Source organism: Dendronephthya gigantea, unplaced genomic scaffold (genome assembly GCF_004324835.1).
Source record: "Dendronephthya gigantea isolate DGI-Jeju-01 unplaced genomic scaffold, DenGig_1.0 000010F, whole genome shotgun sequence".
Classification (NCBI taxonomy): domain Eukaryota; kingdom Metazoa; phylum Cnidaria; class Anthozoa; order Malacalcyonacea; family Nephtheidae; genus Dendronephthya; species Dendronephthya gigantea.
In genome coordinates this window covers 1,980,739-1,998,795 of record NW_021163020.1, presented here as the reverse complement: position 1 = coordinate 1,998,795, position 18,057 = coordinate 1,980,739, and the positions used below count along the sequence as shown (strand labels likewise).

Sequence of the window (18,057 nt, the reverse complement as noted above, 5' to 3'; positions counted from 1 at the left end):
TATTAATATATTGATATATATGTATATATATATAGATTCATTCTTCGAGATTCGCTCATTGATTTTACCAGAACCTTCTACCGGAATGACTCAGCTTTTGTAAGAGAACTGGGAACAATAAACATATATTATGACGTCACTGCATAAACGAACGTATATTGTGTTGTGGTACGGAGCAAAGTTTTCCTTTTAAAAACCTTTTAAAAACGTTATTGTACTTTGCTCCGTGTAATCATTTAATCAAAAGATGTTCCGTGGCTTTGGTGCTTTTGATGATGATCCTTTTTTCAGGTAACTTCAAATAGATTTCTTTTAAATCACGTTGAAATATAGCAAGTGGAAATAGAAAGTATTTGATGTAGGAACATATAGTGAAGTGGAATCGTTTCTCTGATATGCTGTAGTAATGAATAGAGTGATATGAACATTTATTGCACTTAAAGGTGACGAAATTTAATGGTCACTGTTAATTTCATAAGCAATAACATGTTATTACTTTTTCTTCAAGATTGAAACCAGATACCTTTCAAATCTCTTTAGACATTAAATAATACAAAACAGCCCTAATCGACTGTAATAGTATCCATGATGTCATTTTAATCATTTATGAAGTTGATTTGACAACTAATTCAGTTATATTTTGATATTACATTCACTGTACTGTTTCCTTGTGAATACAATATATAAATACATGTTCTGGAACATCAATTTTATTATTCGCACCTATTTTTATCACCAGTGCTCATCAGGCTCACATTCGTGAGATGGACAGGATGATGGGTGGCTTTGGAAGTTTCGGAGGCTTTGGTTTTGGCTCACCATTTGCTGGTCCGTTTGGCATGTTGGAAGGCCCTCAGCATCGGCATGAAAGACATAATAACAGAGAGGGAAGAGTGGTTCCTAGAGATCGACCGAGAGACCCTTTTGAGTCGATGTTCAGTAACATGAACTCCATGATGTCACAAATGCACAGAAACTTTGTAAGAAGTTACTTGTATATTGGGGAAATTTTTCATTATAAGCCCGTTGAAATAGCAATGGTTGCTTGTACACAGAGTATCATTACTTTTCTCCTGCAAAATTCTGCCCTATTTAAAACTTTCCTTTTTTGATTTAGGAAAATATGCAATCCTCCAATCCAGATGGTTATTCTTACTCTTCAAGTAAAGTGATGTCATACAGCAATGATGGCAGAAATCCACCCAAGTATTTTGAGGCAGCAAGTTCGACCAAGCGAGGGCCAGGTGGCGTCAAGGAAACACAGAAGTCTATGAGAGACTCTGAGGCTGGCCTCCATAAGATGGCAATTGGGCATCATATAGGTTAGCAGTCTGACTTTAAAGTAGTCTTTCACTTAAATTCCCATTTCGTCACCAACCTCTTGTTTCAATTTTTTTGCAGGAGAGAGAGGACATGTGATTGAGAAATCAAGAAATACAAAAACAGAAACGGAGGAACAGAAACAGGATTTCTATGGAATGGATGAAGGTAATTAACAATGTTTCTCCACTTCCGTTTTGGTGTCAGCAATATAGAGGTCAAGAAATGATTGGAAAATAATGTCAAAATGATATATATATTTGACTGTATTTGACCAAACTAAATTTTCTTCGAAATTCAGACCGTTGATAAAGTTCTTCAGGTATCCCAAGATTCTCCTCATGCTGGATTCTCGCCGCGAATCACTTCGGATATTCCAAGAATCTCTCCCGGGCATTCCATGAATTTCATTGCGTATATAACGTAATTCCTCCTTTCACCTTTAGAGGATGCGTCAACATTTGACAGAGAGTTTAAAGAAAAGACCAGAAATTTTGGTCGCCACAACGAAATATCAGGTACCGTAGTTTGCGCGTAATTATCTAGTAATTAGTTAAACTTTGTAATTTGTATTTAATTTGGGACACACTTAATTGATTAATTAATGACACACTTAACGAGATAAACTCCTCTTAACACCATGTCTTGCGAGAATCACTGGTGTAGGCAAGGAGGAGGGGGGGGGGTAAGGTCGCCCTATTTGACGAACTTTGTGTTACACAATCTTTATTTACTCGGACAGAGGTGGTGCCTGACGCCCCCTTAATTATGTTCGCCCTCCCAAAGTTAAAGCCCTTGCTTCTCCCCTTGCGAGAGTATTCCTATAACCCTTTCCGTGGTGTTGGCGTACCCAGTGCCCTTTTTAATATGCAAATCGTATTTTCTCGGTTAGGGTTCAACGACTCTTCTCGACGACATCACGAGCAACGAAGTCGAGCGACGCCCGCATTAGGCCACAGAAGTCACCATCGCGAGCGCGAGGGTCGCGACAGAAACCACGCGGGGCGCGAGGCAAATCGCGCACCTGCACCTGCACCTGCACCTGCACCACGCGAAGAAAATCACGCGGAAGAACGTAAGAAAAGAAAAGAAAAACAGGTAAAGATGACGGAGCCTGAGTCACGCTTATAAAATGCAACCTCTGCATATTTGTGGTGGGAAAATACTTAAGTTATATAATGCTTCGGAACAGTGATTTTGCTTTTGCTAACAAAGTAATATATTTCAGTATGTTAGATGAGGATAAATATACAACTAAACTTGTGTGAGGCATTTCAAAACAAACTTTAATAGGTGAACAATATTCGCTTTCTGAATGAACATCTTTAATCATTATTAACCTAAATGCTTGCAAACGAAAACAAGGTTTAAATACAGCGTGATTGGTAGATTCATAAATGAATTTGTGGCACAAATTCATGTAATAAATACAGTTAAACTTATCTTAAGATATTTTGCTGTGTTGCATTGAAAAAGGACGGGGTTTTCTTGTGAGATAGTTGTTTCATTCCCAAAGTTTTCTTTAGAGATATACGTGATTCATCACATGTATTGAAGTATTCAGCTTTTTGGGAGAAAAATTAGTGTAATATTGCAGCAAGAATTTCAGCTCGAATTTATAATACACTAAAGTAATTCTATGGTTAACATGAAATCAAATATTTATTGATTTTGAGTAGCTAAACATTTCAAAATCATGCCTATACTTATTATAAAGTCTTTGTTTGTACAACCTGGGCAGTTCTGTAAAATATTTTTGCATAAGAGTAGAACTAGGCACTGTGTAGTTGGAGGAAAAGTTAAGTGGGAACGCCACACGATCCTCGAGACCTAAAATTTTTAAAAGTACGGTAGAATCTTTTCTTATGTCTTCTAAATGGCCAATGAAGTCATACGAAACTAAACAGGGTCTACACAACTCATCGTACAGTTGCCAGTGTGTGTTCATAACTTCTGATTTGCCATCCAAAATATAATTTATAAATTCTTTAAAGCTAATCTTGCTACTTCGCGAAAGATTTGTTCGAAACTTTCGAATAATATATCGGCCGTACGTCCTTTCGAAAAAAGTCATATTGTAACTCTCCACAAATTTATTTCGGTATGCTGAAGCAAGTCTTTCGAAAGGGTCACGTACGAATAAGAACTTGTAGTACGTCTTTAGCCTTACGACAATTTCCGAAGCGCTGTACTCGTTTAAGTATCGGAAGTAACTACGTGACTTGTTGTGGATGTCACGGGTTTTGACGTTCCAAGGGGATCTCGTGTGTCCACTTAGGGTCATCAATACTCGTTTCCAATTGGATGATGCCACCTTCGGGATTTCGCAATACAGAAAACGGTTTTCATCGTCGACTATCACGTGACTGAATATATGGCGTGGCAAGCCGTTTACATCCGAGCCTGGCGGTATGATTTCCTGTCGACTGCGGTTGAGACAGCTAGTTTTCAACCGCTGTCGTCGAAGGCTTTGTCGTTTGTCTTTGTCCTATTTTGAGAGTGGAGTGTTCGAGATATTTTAGTGAACTTAATTAGTTCTCAGACTGCAACTAGTACTAACTAGGAAAGCCATTTGGTCGAAACATCGGGTGGGTTTTACGGGGTATTTTAGGCAGTTGTTAATTGTTATACAACATTTTATAGGTAGTTAATGATTTACTTGAGTGGGTCTCATGGAAGTGCAATAACAGGAGGAAACTCCCAAATGAGACCGTAGATTCTGCCTATCTAAGATATTCTTCTTAAAAAAATACATACAAAGTATATAATAAGTATTATAAATATAAATATTATATATACTTGACTTACCAACAACTTTTCTCTTTCGAATCGCAGTTGTAAGTCTGTCTCTGTAAGGTATACGAACACAAGATGCTCAAGACAAACTTTAACAAGTAAAATAAACAATAAATAATATTATGATTTTCCCCCTACTACCTTCGCCAGTTTGTTTCAGTAGGCCGCGAAAGTGAATGATTCCAAGCATGGAAAAAAACAACAGAAATCTCCGATAATTTCGCCGTTCTCTGCGGAACATACTTGGGTAAGGACGTCAAATACAGTCCGCGCAATTTTTATCAACATGGAACTGTATTTTACGGTGTTTCATGTGAGATAAATAATCGAAGAATAGTGATTGTTCAACCGTGTAAAAGGTTTACAATTTGTTGATAATATAAGCATTTTGGATATTATATTACACGTCTTGAACAAAAGACCACCAGTTTTGATTCACTGCGGGAGTGATCAGCCGTCACAAGGCTGTGGCGCTAGCGACACGCTAGGTCTGTTGGCGCTAGACGACCATGACCTTCCAAGTGATAAAATAATAAACCTTTCAAATCTTTCTAATCACTTTTCTCATAAGTAAATTAGCATGTAGGTACACCAGGGCCTTCATCAGTGCAATACCCACAAGCTAATTTACTTACTTGATGTCACCATGCAAACTTACAAGAATATAATCACTTTTCTAATCTTTTGAAAATAAGGAAGAATATTTCTGTACCCGTCTTCTATTATTAGGGTCTCTACAAGCTAGATATAAGTCTTTAAAACCTCATTTTCCTGGCCCAAGATGCGTTTTGAAGAGTCTCATTGTAACACCCATCCAGAGATTCCCATCCAGTATCTTCTTTCGAGGTCAGTTTTTTATGTAATCGCCGCTGTGCGGGCACATCACAGGCTCGTGTTTATTGCAACGTGTCGAGATTTTTAAATTGGTGGAGAAAACCAATTAATGTGTTTCATTTTTTCCCCTCAAATGCTTTCATTCGTTTGAAAATACTTTGGTGCGTTTGTTGGAACGAATACTAGAAAGGTGAGGCTATAAGTAAGTGAAGCGGATCTCTTCAATGGCTCGTTATTTGTGCCAAAAATGTCGTTGAAAATTGAACCACTGCTAGTCGGCTACATGTCTAACCGTAAATATGCTGTTGTGTACTATCTATGATTGACCCTCCCGGGTGCAATTATTCGCTATTCTTACGTGGCAGTTCAGTTAAGTTTTAAAATATTAGGTTTGTTTTTTTTTGCAAGTCGTATGTAGTGTATCATTTTGTACAAATATTTTTTATCAGTGTGCATTGACAGTGTTCTGGGAAATCTATGTTTGATGATGTCATAATTATATATTTTTTCATTGACATCAAAAGGCAACTTTCTCATTGAGTACATCTCAATATAGGCACAACTACAGAATTCCCTACAAGGTCAACTGTCAATTCATATAACTAATTCATACCTTACAATAACTATTTAATTGTGGGTGAGTTTTTTCTTAGGAAATTTTCTTTTCAATATTTAATATTCAAGCATTCATATTAATTGTACTTATATATATGTGGATTTTGATACAGTTTAGATCTGAGTTGTGTGTTTATTTACTGAAACATGTTTAGAACTTTTGTGGCAGAGTATTCTAGCTTACTAGCTATAGTTATTCCTCAATATAGACATATTTTTGAATGCATTTCCTCCAATAAACTTCTAGTTAACATGGCAGATTCAAATGCTGAAATTGGTCCTGAAAAGCCTTCATTTATAACAAGATTTTTTACATTTCTAAAACAGGTAATATATGATAAAAGTTTAAATATTCTTGCGGTCCTCTTGTACTAGTCTTGTTTTTGGTAATTGTAATTAGGGATAAAACAATATATTTTCTTAAACTTGACATTTCAGAGACATCAAAAGTTTCTAGATGATGTGACGCCATACATGCCGATACGTTGGATAGTCACCTTAATACTTTTTATTGTTTTCTGTGTAAGATTTTTGTATTTACAGGTATGTTGGGAACATATTTTTTTCATGTGTTTGTAAATAATACCACATTGAATTTTTGTCACTAGTATGATTATGAGATATTATATACCTTTTTTACAAAGTAACCTTTTTTGTGATTCCCATTTAGGGCTGGTATATAGTTTCATATGCATTGGGCATTTACTTGCTCAACTTATTCATTGCTTTCCTGACGCCACGAATAGACCCTGCATTAGATCAAGACTATGGTAATTTATATTTAAAACTGTTGGTTTATTTGTAACAACCAAAATGATGTAAACTACATTTCTTTAACTTTCCAGACGAGGATGAAGATGGGCCAACATTACCAACAAAGGCTGATGAGGAATTTAAACCATTTATACGAAGGCTACCTGAGTTTAAATTTTGGTAAGAATTAAGATTCGTTAACATGCAAAGGCACTATTTGCAAGCATAGTTTATGTTGAGATTTATCGGTTTACCATTAGAAGATATACACATCTGACTAAATTAATTTTTTAATTTTCCACAGGTATGGTTGTACACGGGCCATTGTAATTGCTTTGATATGTACATTTTTCGATGCATTCAACATTCCTGTTTTCTGGCCCATCTTGGTGATGTACTTTATCATTCTGTTTGTGTTAACCATGAAACGACAGATAAAGGTAAATGGATAAACAACTGACCATACAACCCAGAACATGAAATTTCCACTTAGACACATAGACATGTTCTATCTGTAAATATACTTCTGCACGCAGGCTAAATTAACACAATTTGTATTCCCTCTGATGTAATTATTTGATTGTACTTGATTTAGCACATGATCAAATATAAATATTTACCCTTCACACATGGCAAGAGGAAATACCAAGGCAAAGATGACGGCAAATTGGTAAACTCTTAAGTCACTTGTTTTCACAAGTATGTTAATATTATTTGCTATATCTTGAATATTCAATTCTATTCAACCCTTTGCATGCTTTTTACTTTTCCTCAGTTATGAAAGCATCAAAATCTAAATTTATGAAAAATATTTCATTTTTTACAATATTAAGGAAGAAGAGGGTACAGAGGTGACCAGTGAGGATATCTAATGACATCAGATGATAACTTAACAGAACATTATATAATTAAAGTAATTCTGAGCCCTCAACATTTGAATGTGTAAAAAAGACTGATGATGGCTATGGACCTTCTTTTATACCACATGAATAATTGTGAAATAATTATATAGATATATTGAATGGTACAATTCTTTATTGTACTAAAAAGATTGGATAGTCCTCATGTTTAGCTTACAGCAATACAGAAACACTTTTAATTTAAGTTAATTACATTCCTTTTGTGAGATTCTTTAAGCTTTCCCAGATGATAAGGCCTGTGACCCTGTCTTTCTGATTTTACAAACTTTAACATGAGTTACTAAACCTGATGCCCATTATTCTCATTGTGTTTCTAATGATTGGCAAGAAACGTGCTTTTTACTAGGACCAAATCTGTTAGTTATGTGCCTCATCTGTAGTAGGAAAATAAGAAGAAAAAAGTGAGCACCAGACAGCAATTTTTGGCCAAGAATATTTATAGGCTTATGCAAAAGCATCAAATGTGGTATAACAACCGCCTAAAATAGACAAAACACTTTTCGACCTGAGGGCATTCGTCAGGAGAGTTAGCACCTAACGAAGGCCCTCAGGTCGAAACGTCGAGATTCGAGAAGTGTTTTGTCTATTTTAGGCAGTTGTTATAACACATTTGATGCTAAGTTGTTTGACGACGCTGCCACGCTGCTCCCTGGTTATATTGGGGCTTATGCAAATGTCTACACATCCAACGAAGGGGTCAGGTGAACTACCTTTATCTAAAGTTCTGCTAACCTAACCAAAATTGCTGTAAGACAACTTTGATCATGCAGGATCTTTATCATCAAAGTTATTTGAAGTTGATATAATCTAGTTGATATAATTTTCTTCTATAAACGTTAGGGATGGATGAGAAAGACAGAAAGGTGAGCAAGTCGAGATTGTTTTTCTCGGTTCTCCATCCATGCTTTCCTAATGTTAGAACTGTGGAACTTAGAAATTAGATTTTTGGTCAATACGAAGTTGGATGACAAATGTTGTGTGGATATTTAAATAATTTAATGGTAAAATATTGGTTGAGGACTTGAGGTTATGAGTTTCACGATGTTGGTGATATCAAGTATCGCGTTATCAAAATATCTTAACCGCTCTCTTGTTTGAGCACCGGCTCGCATCGGAAAGGCTTCACAATGTCTAAAGTCCTGAGTGTAAATAAGTTTATTTTGCTGTATCTCGTCATAACTTCCTGTTGAAATAACATTTTGAGCAACATTGAATATGGAATCCACTGAGCAAAGAAAAACACTGGTCAACGGCCACGCAGATGAAAACATTACAACTTCCAAGGAGAGCAAATGGTATGTATCAGTGGGCACATATTTGAGCTATTCAGTAAACAATTCTGTTTAATCTTGAGTCCTTGACTGTTCAATATAAGTATATATCTGCCCAATTCAAATGCCTTTGTAAAAAGAAGCCTGATTTTGCCACATTTGATAGTTCTAAATATTAATTGCAACACATTCGTGTTCTTTTCTTACATTGGAAATGTTGCAATTTAATATGTACTCCCAGTCTCTCTAATGTCGATAAGATCTTAGAGCAATAAATAACCGCACTGACCACAGCGTGTCAGTATCCTGAAATACAACCAGTGATCTGTCTTGGGACTGGTCATATTTTTGTGGTCTTGCCCGTCTGATTCGTTGTATTGATTGGAATCGATCGGCATTGAGAAAATATGGCTGCTCCGCCTTTAATTTCACAAGTAAAACGCCGCGAATTTGATCGATTGCAAATGTATCTTGAAAATATATCATGTAAATCATTCGATAAGCTACTTTGTATTATCACACTTGTGTATAATCATCATAAATTAAAACCCTGTTTGTGTACTGTCTGCTGTACTGCGAGCTCAAAATCTTTATACACCGAGTGCCGAGCGAGTTTAATTATTTTTCTTTGAATACTCGTATCGATTCCATATTTGCACGTTTCTTCGTTGTAACTCGAAATTGAATTGACGATCGACGTGATTATAAATCCTGATTATAAATTCGTTTGTATTGTCTTGGATTTAATATTTAAATGACCACAAAAGAGTGGCATTGAAAGACCATTATATTTTTAGCTGGTTGCATTCATTTCTGCCTTTGTTCGCCTACGCTATAAGCTTCTGTACCTCCGTGTGCTGCATGAATAAAACGTTTGCTGGTATTCTACATGAAAAGTCTGAAAAGGCGTATAAAATTCAGGGCCTCCGAACTTCTATCACATTAAACGCAGAGCAAAAGGTCATATTTATTAAATAAGTCAAATATCGAAACTTTCAGTACGGGATTTCAGTCTGAGTCGTAAGTACTATTCTTCAGTATTATTATATATGATATTATGCTCTATTTATAATATGATTGTTGTATTTTATTGTTGTAAAAGTTGTACTCTTAATGTTCCGTCGACTGATCGATCTTATATAACAAATATGTGAAATCTAGTCAGAATTTTGCAGTTATGTAATTCTTTGCGGGGTTCCAGACGCCGTGTTTACATCTTGGCGTACTCAACACCCTCTTAAAAGTCGATGAAGCCTATTTAACTCTTTATTGGGCGCTTGATTTGGTGGTTTAATTTGTTAAACACGTCATATTGCCATGGCAAAATTATTCGTTTGAAAGGTATTTCTGTTAACTCAACTTATAATAACTGTCGTTTTATTCAAACTATACTAATCTTCACACACGAAATGAAAATAATGCTCGAGGAAAGCTGTGGAGATTTTCTTCATTCCGGCATTTAAAATTTATATGCATTTCAGATTGTTATCTCTTTTGATATACAATCTAATTTCATTCCTAGAATACTGTGTGATAGTTTTACAGCAAAACTCTCAGTGTATAATTGTCGAAAGCCGATTTATCATCTACTGTATATTAAAGACGTTTTGTATGGCAGAGTAAAAAATAAAGTTACGATATCCGGTGGTAATATTAATTAGCAAAGCTTTCTTATATAATGTGGCTATTTTAGATTTACACAAATGAAAGCGTGTACTTCATATTGAGGGCCCGAGTGTGAATTTTCATACCTACAAAAAAAAATTTCGTGTGCGGGGGAAGAATTGCAGTATTTTTGTCATTTGTTACATATTTGCCTGATATTAAACAGCCAGATTTGATAATTTTTGCCACGAGTAACAAAATTTCTTAGTGTGCAGCAGGGAACGACAAGTTAGTTTTTCTGGAGGCAAGGCCACAGATTTTTGGTGTCGTGACACGCCTGCTTGTTTAATTTGCTTTCGGAACAACTTATCGTTCGTTGACCGCACACTAGGAATTTGTTTTCACTAGTGGCAGAAATTATCAACCAAGTTTGATATCAGGCCAATGTGTCACGAATGACAAAAACACCGCACATGAGAATTTTTGTTGCAGCTAATTTGCTACGAGTGACCAGTTTGCGTGCATGTAACTTTCGCTAGCGTGCGTCGGGCTTCGGGACAATTGGTTCTTTGTGAGCTGGATTGATTAGTTTGAAATGAAATTTGTCGTATGATGGATGGCCATAGAAGATTTGATGTTTATAACCATGAGTCACAGTTATTTGTCTCTGATATTAGATCGAGATTACTGTACCGGTTTTCATTTTTCACCTACTCGATTGAATTCTTTCAGTTTTAGTTGCTATGGCATTGACATTGACCATAACATCCTGTTTTTCACCTATTTCCTGGTTCCTTTTAATACGACGATCTATTTTAATATTTCACGCCCGTGCACGCATTCGTTTTTTAACTTCCTGCGGGATTTGTTGATAAAAGTTTGTGTTCGGAAAACCTTTGAAAACCGTCTTCATATTATTGTGTTAGAACCGTCGGCCACGAACGCTTCCCTTCCCTCACGTATACAGTTCACGAAATCAATAGATTAACCCATGCCGTTGTCCAATGATTTATGATTTACATGATTCTAGTTTTGACAGCTTGTCGTAGAGACCTATATTCTATAGGAGTAGGAGAACTTGTATAGCTATATGACAACTCATCACCCCATGTCAAATATATCGGCCTTTTATATGATGTCACTGTACCCGTTCAAAGTACAAATTAATGTATAGCTAAAATTTCGCAGAAAACATAAATATTTGGTGTAGACAAATAAAAACTTTGGCGTTAATTGTCTTTGTCAGTCTATAAACCGCCGGCATCACGACTCTTTTTAGTAAGGCAAGGAAATATCTGGAGGAAATTATGACGTCCATGCATGAGGTCGTTTATGTAAGAGGTTTTATATACGCAATATTGATTAAACCTGTCTTCATGCAATACCAGCGATATCCAGATATATAGCTCGCCAGTCAAACCAATGTTATAAGATGCCGTGGGTTTTTTTGTAGGGTGATCAGTAGACGGCGATCATGCCATGGACCAAGACCTGTGACAAAGTTTGGACCAAAAGCAAAACTCGTTGATGATCATTCTGTAGCTGATAATAGTATCAAGTAAGTTGAAAGTATCTCCTGCGCATTCCGTTGGTTTGTCAGAAGCAAGGATTTGAAAATACCCGGATGAATCCAGCCAGCGCCAGTCCATTCGTTTTCTACGAGTCTTATAGTCTGTCCAGATATGATAGATATAGAGACAGCATTTAAGGCAATCTAGATCATGTCAATGTAGACTTATTTTGCCGCAATTTGTTTTAAAAGGATCTATAGAAATTAAGATAGATTATTGAAGTACATGCCCTGAAATTTATTAAGAAATACTGCTCTGCAATAATACGTTACACTCGCTGAATCCGGCTTTAAGTCAATGCGATTTGGTGGATTTTTTTATGCAATATTGGCATCGCTATTTCATGACGTTGTATACCGTTAAGAGTAAATTTCTCGATGGCTGAAAATAGTATAAAACTATTTTGCATTCTTCTGAAAGTGGTACGGCATTTACGAAATGACCAGCATATACCACGATTAACCGGCCGTACAATTTGATCAATAGGACGTGTTTATGCATCGCCATACCCTATGTATGAAATTGCCATTATGCTAGGAAAACCATGCCGTCGATAGAGTTTCGTATTCGTTTTCACTAAATCTGACATATGAAAGCAGGGGAGTGGTAGTAAAGAAGTCGGAGGGAGAGGGAATGAGACAGGGAGAACCGAAACGAAGAAAGAGAAGCGGGAAAAAAGAGAGGAAGAAAGAGAGGGGAACAAAGGAATAGTGAAAGAAAAATGTAGAAAGAAAAACAGAGAAAGAGAGGAAGACGGAAAAAACCGAAGAAATATTAAATAAGAGTATATGTCTGAAATCAAGTAAATTAATCCCACTCTTTCTATCGTTCAAGTTCCACATGTGATCCATCAAGTATGATTCTTGGCTGGAAGAGTCAGCCAAAACAAGTTTTAATCATCAGAAAACCTGGCGAAGATGACGATGTGAATAATTCATTCAAGGAATTGGCTTACTGGCTAGTTACGGTACAGCTTATTAAGAACATTTGAATCTCAACTATTGACATTCAGCAATGTTTTAGCACCGTAATCCACGTTCCACAAGTTCTTCGTAGAGAGTTACCTAACAGCTACATTTCTTTGTGACTTCAAGGAGATGAATTTGATGCTTTACGCCGAGCAGGCGTCTTTGTCCGAACCAAGCATTGCAAATGACAAACGTGTTCAAGACATTCGAAGCAATATTTTTACTTGGCGTCAACGTATGTGATTGTACCACAATGTTATCTCTAAATAATAGTTTACAACTGATAAGGCGTCCAATCCAATCCAACAATTACAGTTGATTTTCTCTCTATTGATTTTATATGCTACATTTTTTTGTTTCAGATGAAGGATTAGAAAGCAGTATCGATTTTATAATATGTCTAGGAGGGGATGGTACATTGCTGTATGCTGCCTCGTTATTCCAGGTCCGTGGATACTTGAGTAATTCGTGCATCATTTCGTCCATAATGAAACATCTGCTATAAAATACGCTCGTCCACTTTTATTTCAGCGTAATTGCCCACCAGTGGTGGCGTATCATATTGGATCACTCGGGTTCTTGACTTGTTTCAAGTTTCCTAACTACAAACAGGATTTGACATCTGTAGTCAACGGTAAATATTCATCTTGTTGTAGCGTCTTCCTGTTCTATCATTTTGCCTTCGATATTTTGCTTATCGTGGTTGTAATCTCTGATATCGTTTCTCAATGCATCTGCAAGTAATCCCTTTTCTATGTTCTTTATTCTCTTTTTTTCTCCCATTTTCACTCCATGATCCTTTTATTCTCTCATTTCCTCCGATTCGCGTCCCAGTCTATCCTTTCTTTTTTTCCTATCCTTTTTCTAACTCGCTATATTTCCTCCTTCGTTCCTTTCTCTATTCCACCCCTTTCTTCCTTTTCTTTTTCCATTCTTTCCTGCCTACTGACGTTTGATATCGTGGACATTTTTAATCCCGGAACAACAGGAAGTGGAAAACTTATTCTACGCAAAAGATTGGAGTGTCAACTGATGTTCAAACGAGGAACGGACGATAAGAACCACAACGAAGACGACAACAACATAACGTCTTACACAGTATGTTATAATTTGCTTATCTATCACGCGGTGTTTTCATTTCTGCACTAACAAGAAACTTCACCACAAGTCCACAAGGACCAGACTCCAATTATATTTAGCAAAGTTATCTTAGGGTTCATATGATATTAAGTAGTTCCTTGGAACTTCTGAGTTCTTCGTGCAACAGTTTAAAACAGTATCGTGGACGGGCCTCGCTGTGCCTAGGATTCTGGTTTAATCATGACTACAAGCTCTAAATTTCTGGTGTCGGTGTTTGATGGACTTTCTTATTCAGGTGCTAAACGAATTAGTCATCGACCGCGGCAGTGCTCAATCATTGTCAAATCTGGACGTGTACTGCAATGATCGCTTGATCACCTCTGTGCAAGGAGATGGTAAGTTTTTTGAACACAATAAACACTCCCGATCATGCTAGATTAGATGACTACAACCAAGATGGTACCATGTATGATATATGTAGTTTATCATCCATTTTTAATGCCTCGCTTTCGTTCCCAGGTCTTATAGTTTCTACTCCAACCGGAAGTACGGCGTACGCTGCAGCCGCTGGTGGTTCTATGGTACACCCCAGCGTCCCGGGTATCCTACTTACCCCTGTGTGTCCTCACTCGCTTGCCTCACGACCTGTCATTGTCCCCGCTGGCGTGGAAATTAAGGTAGCGCACTGCCATTTATCTCGCAATAACAGACAAAGCAGATAAGATCTTGGGCCATGCCTAATGAGGTATTGGTGGTCTCATGCGGCTATCAAGGCAGGGGTATTATCAGCAAAGTTAGCACTTATAGGAACAACGATATCAAGTATCACTGCCTTTCAGGCGAGGCTGTTATGTATAATAAGAAGATTTAAGCTGTTGTCACTTGTCACACTAAGATAACTTTACTGCAAGTTCGTCAATTCTTATCTCACGTCTGCCAGGTCATTCAGAAATATCCCTCAATACGTAAATGAATGTTTACCCTTTCAGATTATTTTATCCCAAGAAAGCCGTTCAGGTGCCTTCGCATCTTTCGATGGTCGTGATAGGCAGGAGCTTCGAAGAGGAGATGGGTAAGTTTTGAAAAGTTTTAACGTATCGGATTATCAATTCGTTAATGATTCCATGCTCAGAATCCAAATATTTAATCCTTAATCTTAACCTTCAGGGTTAGTAGTTGGGCGATTGTTATGGTCAGATTTAGGATTAAAGTTCGGATTATATCCGTGATTTCTGGTTTCTGGGCATGGGATTTCTGCCATTAATTCAAGCTCATCTCTAGGATGAGAAATTGAGTTAGGGGTAAGTGGGGTAAAATGAGGTGCGCAGGTGGAACAAGATGAGGTGAACTGTTGTTAGTAAGAGGCATTGGTAAATGGTAAGAGGTTGTTAGACGTGTCAAGTTCAGATGAAGATGAGTCAGATGAAGGTAAAGGAGGTGAAGTGTTGAGTGGATTGAAGAATTGAGGTAAAGGGGTGGATGGGATGAGATGGAGTGGATAAGATGAATTGGACTGGATGCTTTCAAATTAAGTGGTAAGAGTGAAGTGGATCTAATTCAACCTCGCACCCAGGGTCTCTTCCAGAGTCTGAGCACGGAGAAAAGACCCTGTGTGCGAAGTTGATTCAAGATGGACTTAGGGGAAGTGAAAAGTGAACCAACATGAAGTATCCGTCTCATCGTAGTATCTGTTTTTAGTATTCGAGTAACAACATCAGTGTATCCTGTGCCATGTCTCACACGCGAGGATCAAATCACTGATTGGTTTACGAGCCTTGGCGAATGTTTACATTGGAATGCTCGTCGAAAACAAAAACCTTTTTAAACGGTATCATGAATAATAAGAAATGATTTTAACAATGTAGATAGAATATTCCGTAATTTCGTTTTTCTTACTCGTAACGTAATTATGTGAAGCTCTGAGCCGCAATAAAATGTGCGTGTCGCATTGCGTCCAGATTTACATAATTTAGGTAGCAGTTTGAAAAATAGACTTGGCTGGCCCAAGTCTCAATATTATTGTAATTCATGTTTAGTATAAACTGACTAATAGCGATGTTTAGTATAAAGTAATAGCGATGTTTAGTATAAACTAAACATGGGAAATTATTGCTCGTTGAATACACTCCGTGTTTTATAAATATTCATGTCATAAATATATGTTGATGGGGGTCATCGTTTGTAGTGCGCTCATTCTCAGGTTTGTCTGAACAGACATTCCTGGAACCGTTATCACGTATCTTAAACCAATAAACTACTGCCGTCAAAGCCATTTCTAAGATCTCAGAAAGCTTGATATCAGATGACCATCCCCTAAAATCAAGGACTGCATGTCAAAGATGAATTGAAGTTGGAAGATCGATCAAAACGTAAGGTAATTGAATAGTGAAATCGAATATAAGGATATAAGTTAAAAGTACAACTGTAGTTTGTACGAAAGTCATCCAATTGCAAGATTTTGCGGTTAACTGCATGTATTTTCGTAACACAATTTACGTTGACGGGTAAGAAGGGGTAAAGTTAAGACGTAGTTCAGTAAGAGTTTACGGGACTTTTCCGAGAGCGAATTAAGACGAGAAGTAAATTTATTTAAAACGTATCATGGATAGTTAAATCTGACGCATGGTAATACATGCATGTTTGAATAGCAATCAAGGATTTTCTATAGTTAACTGCATTTTGTGTCATCTGATTGCATCATGGGTAGTTAAAACGTAGTTCATAATAGTCTCATGACCTTACTTTCACTGAAGAGAGAATACAATACGGCCATTTAAAATGCCAGCCTCTCCTACGGAATCGTACGAGTCAGCCAGCGCACGGGACGGCCATGGGAGTGTCAGGGGTGGTTACCCCGTTTCCTCGTGATATCAAAAATTTGAAGTGTGATGTCCGAACTAACTGGAAAATACCAGAAACTTCCGTATCCGCAGCAAGTCCTCCTTCGGTAAGAAGTCAAAAGGTTATGAATTGAATAATTAGAAAAGGTGGCATGGCAAAACTAGAAAGGACACTAGCTGCAATGCTCATTTGAAAACAATGACTAGAAGAAGGCTGGTTTTCGTATTTTGTATTTTGCGGTAATTCTCATACCGTTCTCGTATCTCGTGGCAGGTCGTTTTTAGAAGTGATTCGACAATGAAAGCCGGACGACTTACGAAATACGGTGATTTAGGGTGTAAGAGAACCAGCTTAACGCTAATCCAACTTTGCGTTTGCACCCTGATCATGAAACCGCAAAAAACTTTTGGGCCATTGTCTCTGTCCAGAATACCAACACACATGATCTCATCGGGGTTTCGCATTTCCTGGACAAATTTGCCAAAGAAAATTTGCTCGTGTAGAAGAGACACGCGATTGTTACTCTATGAAGACCACACCAATATGAATCTATCACGATTCACGAAGGGACACTTAGCTTGCTTTCAACCTTTTTCATGTTTAATTTTATGGCATCGACATTGGTTTTCGTGGTCCTGGTTTTAAATCTTTACATAGCTAGAAAAATCATTCAGTTGTATTTGTTCAACACTGTTCTTTTTTCTTATAGAAACTGGACGTGAGCGGGTGTCCTGACTTCTGTTTATTCGTATGTCTGTTTCGTCTTTCTCCTCCAGAAGAATTTCCAGTAGAGAAGCATTTGACTTTATTTGCCAACGCAGGTTAATTCATGAAGTACTCATTCCTCACACAGCCGAGACGATCAGACAAATAGATATTTTAATTTAGATAAGACGTTTTCCGTTTTTAACTTGCCGTGGTCGCGGGCAGACAAAACATGGTGAGTCATTTACTCTGCAATTTCCTACAAACGAAGTAAACTGAGTTGTGCGTTAATTTTTAATTTGTTTTATTCCACTTCTAAAGATGAATGAAACAGAGTTTTGTTAAAGGCAAAATGAAAATGCTTAAACGATACTGTTTTCGACACTTCGGCTGGGCTACAAACACCCATATTGATGATCAATAAAGTATGCGCAACGTGGGCTGGTCGGAACGTCGTGGGCTGTATCGTAATTAAATTACTGTCACTCCTTGCTAGGGTCATATGTTGTCAACAAATGCTAAGGGCATAATCATCTTCGAGTTTCAAGGCGTATATATTGACTAAAAAGACCCGGGGTGCACATTGGACCGCCAAACGAAAGGCGCGCCCCGAGATTTTCTGATATACAGATAAATCTTTGCCCAGTCAAGAGGATGGTGCTCTCAAATTTCTGTCTAATCACGCAAAAGATTTCAAACAGCTGAAAATTGCTCTCATGTATTCGTTGCGACATAGAGGCAACAAAAATGGACTTTTCCGGTGTTGATTTCACTAAAT

General features: G+C 37.3%; 4 protein-coding genes across 8 annotated transcripts; 3 read left to right on the top strand and 1 right to left on the bottom strand.

Annotated features, from left to right (window-relative positions):
• The first annotated feature begins 147 nt into the window (after positions 1–147).
• Positions 148–2,479, top strand: LOC114518427 (myeloid leukemia factor 1-like). Its single transcript, XM_028538420.1, has 6 exons — positions 148–291; positions 740–980; positions 1,118–1,322; positions 1,402–1,488; positions 1,767–1,838; positions 2,213–2,479. Exons 1-6 carry the CDS (start codon positions 248–250, stop codon positions 2,449–2,451), a joined length of 888 nt encoding a protein of 295 aa, XP_028394221.1. The 5' UTR covers positions 148–247; the 3' UTR covers positions 2,452–2,479.
• A 455-nt stretch (positions 2,480–2,934) lies between these two features.
• On the bottom strand, positions 2,935–4,218 carry LOC114518428 (carbohydrate sulfotransferase 11-like; the record flags this gene model as incomplete). Its single annotated transcript, XM_028538421.1, has 2 exons — positions 2,935–3,808; positions 4,129–4,218. Coding segments are annotated over 2 exons (924 nt in total), but the record flags the coding sequence as incomplete, so codon positions are not given.
• Positions 4,219–4,994: 776 nt separating this feature from the next.
• LOC114518236 (protein RER1-like) lies at positions 4,995–7,499 on the top strand. 2 transcript variants are annotated; one of them, XM_028538195.1, is made up of 8 exons: positions 4,995–5,140; positions 5,813–5,892; positions 6,004–6,108; positions 6,236–6,335; positions 6,411–6,498; positions 6,623–6,758; positions 6,914–6,988; positions 7,152–7,499. In XM_028538195.1, the coding sequence occupies exons 2-8, from the start codon at positions 5,818–5,820 to the stop codon at positions 7,188–7,190; spliced, it is 618 nt and encodes a 205-aa protein (XP_028393996.1). In that variant the 5' UTR covers positions 4,995–5,140; positions 5,813–5,817; the 3' UTR covers positions 7,191–7,499. The 2 variants fall into 2 exon arrangements, with proteins under 2 accessions (XP_028393996.1, XP_028393998.1); XM_028538197.1 differs by having other exon boundaries at positions 4,996–5,140; positions 6,914–7,017; positions 7,152–7,498.
• Positions 7,500–8,333: 834 nt separating this feature from the next.
• Positions 8,334–16,153, top strand: LOC114518534 (NAD kinase-like). 4 transcript variants are annotated; one of them, XM_028538576.1, is made up of 12 exons: positions 9,311–9,529; positions 9,711–9,850; positions 11,568–11,672; positions 12,520–12,652; positions 12,780–12,888; positions 13,016–13,098; positions 13,185–13,287; positions 13,642–13,751; positions 14,029–14,128; positions 14,253–14,410; positions 14,723–14,805; positions 15,432–16,153. In XM_028538576.1, exons 4-12 carry the CDS (start codon positions 12,542–12,544, stop codon positions 15,556–15,558), a joined length of 984 nt encoding a protein of 327 aa, XP_028394377.1. In that variant the 5' UTR covers positions 9,311–9,529; positions 9,711–9,850; positions 11,568–11,672; positions 12,520–12,541; the 3' UTR covers positions 15,559–16,153. The 4 variants fall into 4 exon arrangements, with proteins under 4 accessions (XP_028394374.1, XP_028394377.1, XP_028394376.1 ...); XM_028538573.1 differs by lacking the exons at positions 9,311–9,529; positions 9,711–9,850 and adding an exon at positions 8,334–8,533; XM_028538575.1 differs by lacking the exon at positions 9,711–9,850.
• Positions 16,154–18,057: the final 1,904 nt, after the last annotated feature.

Coding starts and splice junctions, on each gene's coding strand:
- LOC114518427 (XM_028538420.1), top strand. CDS start 248: ATGTTCCGTGGCTTTGGTGCTTTTGATGATGATCCTTTTTTCAG. Junction 292..739: donor GATGATGATCCTTTTTTCAG/GTAACTTCAAAT, acceptor TTTTATCACCAG/TGCTCATCAGGCTCACATTC. Junction 1,323..1,401: donor GGCAATTGGGCATCATATAG/GTTAGCAGTCTG, acceptor ATTTTTTTGCAG/GAGAGAGAGGACATGTGATT.
- LOC114518534 (XM_028538573.1), top strand. CDS start 8,454: ATGGAATCCACTGAGCAAAGAAAAACACTGGTCAACGGCCACGCAGAT. Junction 14,129..14,252: donor CACCTCTGTGCAAGGAGATG/GTAAGTTTTTTG, acceptor TTTCGTTCCCAG/GTCTTATAGTTTCTACTCCA. Junction 14,806..15,431: donor GAGCTTCGAAGAGGAGATGG/GTAAGTTTTGAA, acceptor ATCTGTTTTTAG/TATTCGAGTAACAACATCAG.
- LOC114518236 (XM_028538195.1), top strand. CDS start 5,818: ATGGCAGATTCAAATGCTGAAATTGGTCCTGAAAAGCCTTCATTTATA. Junction 6,759..6,913: donor CCATGAAACGACAGATAAAG/GTAAATGGATAA, acceptor TACTTGATTTAG/CACATGATCAAATATAAATA. Junction 6,989..7,151: donor GCAAAGATGACGGCAAATTG/GTAAACTCTTAA, acceptor TACAATATTAAG/GAAGAAGAGGGTACAGAGGT.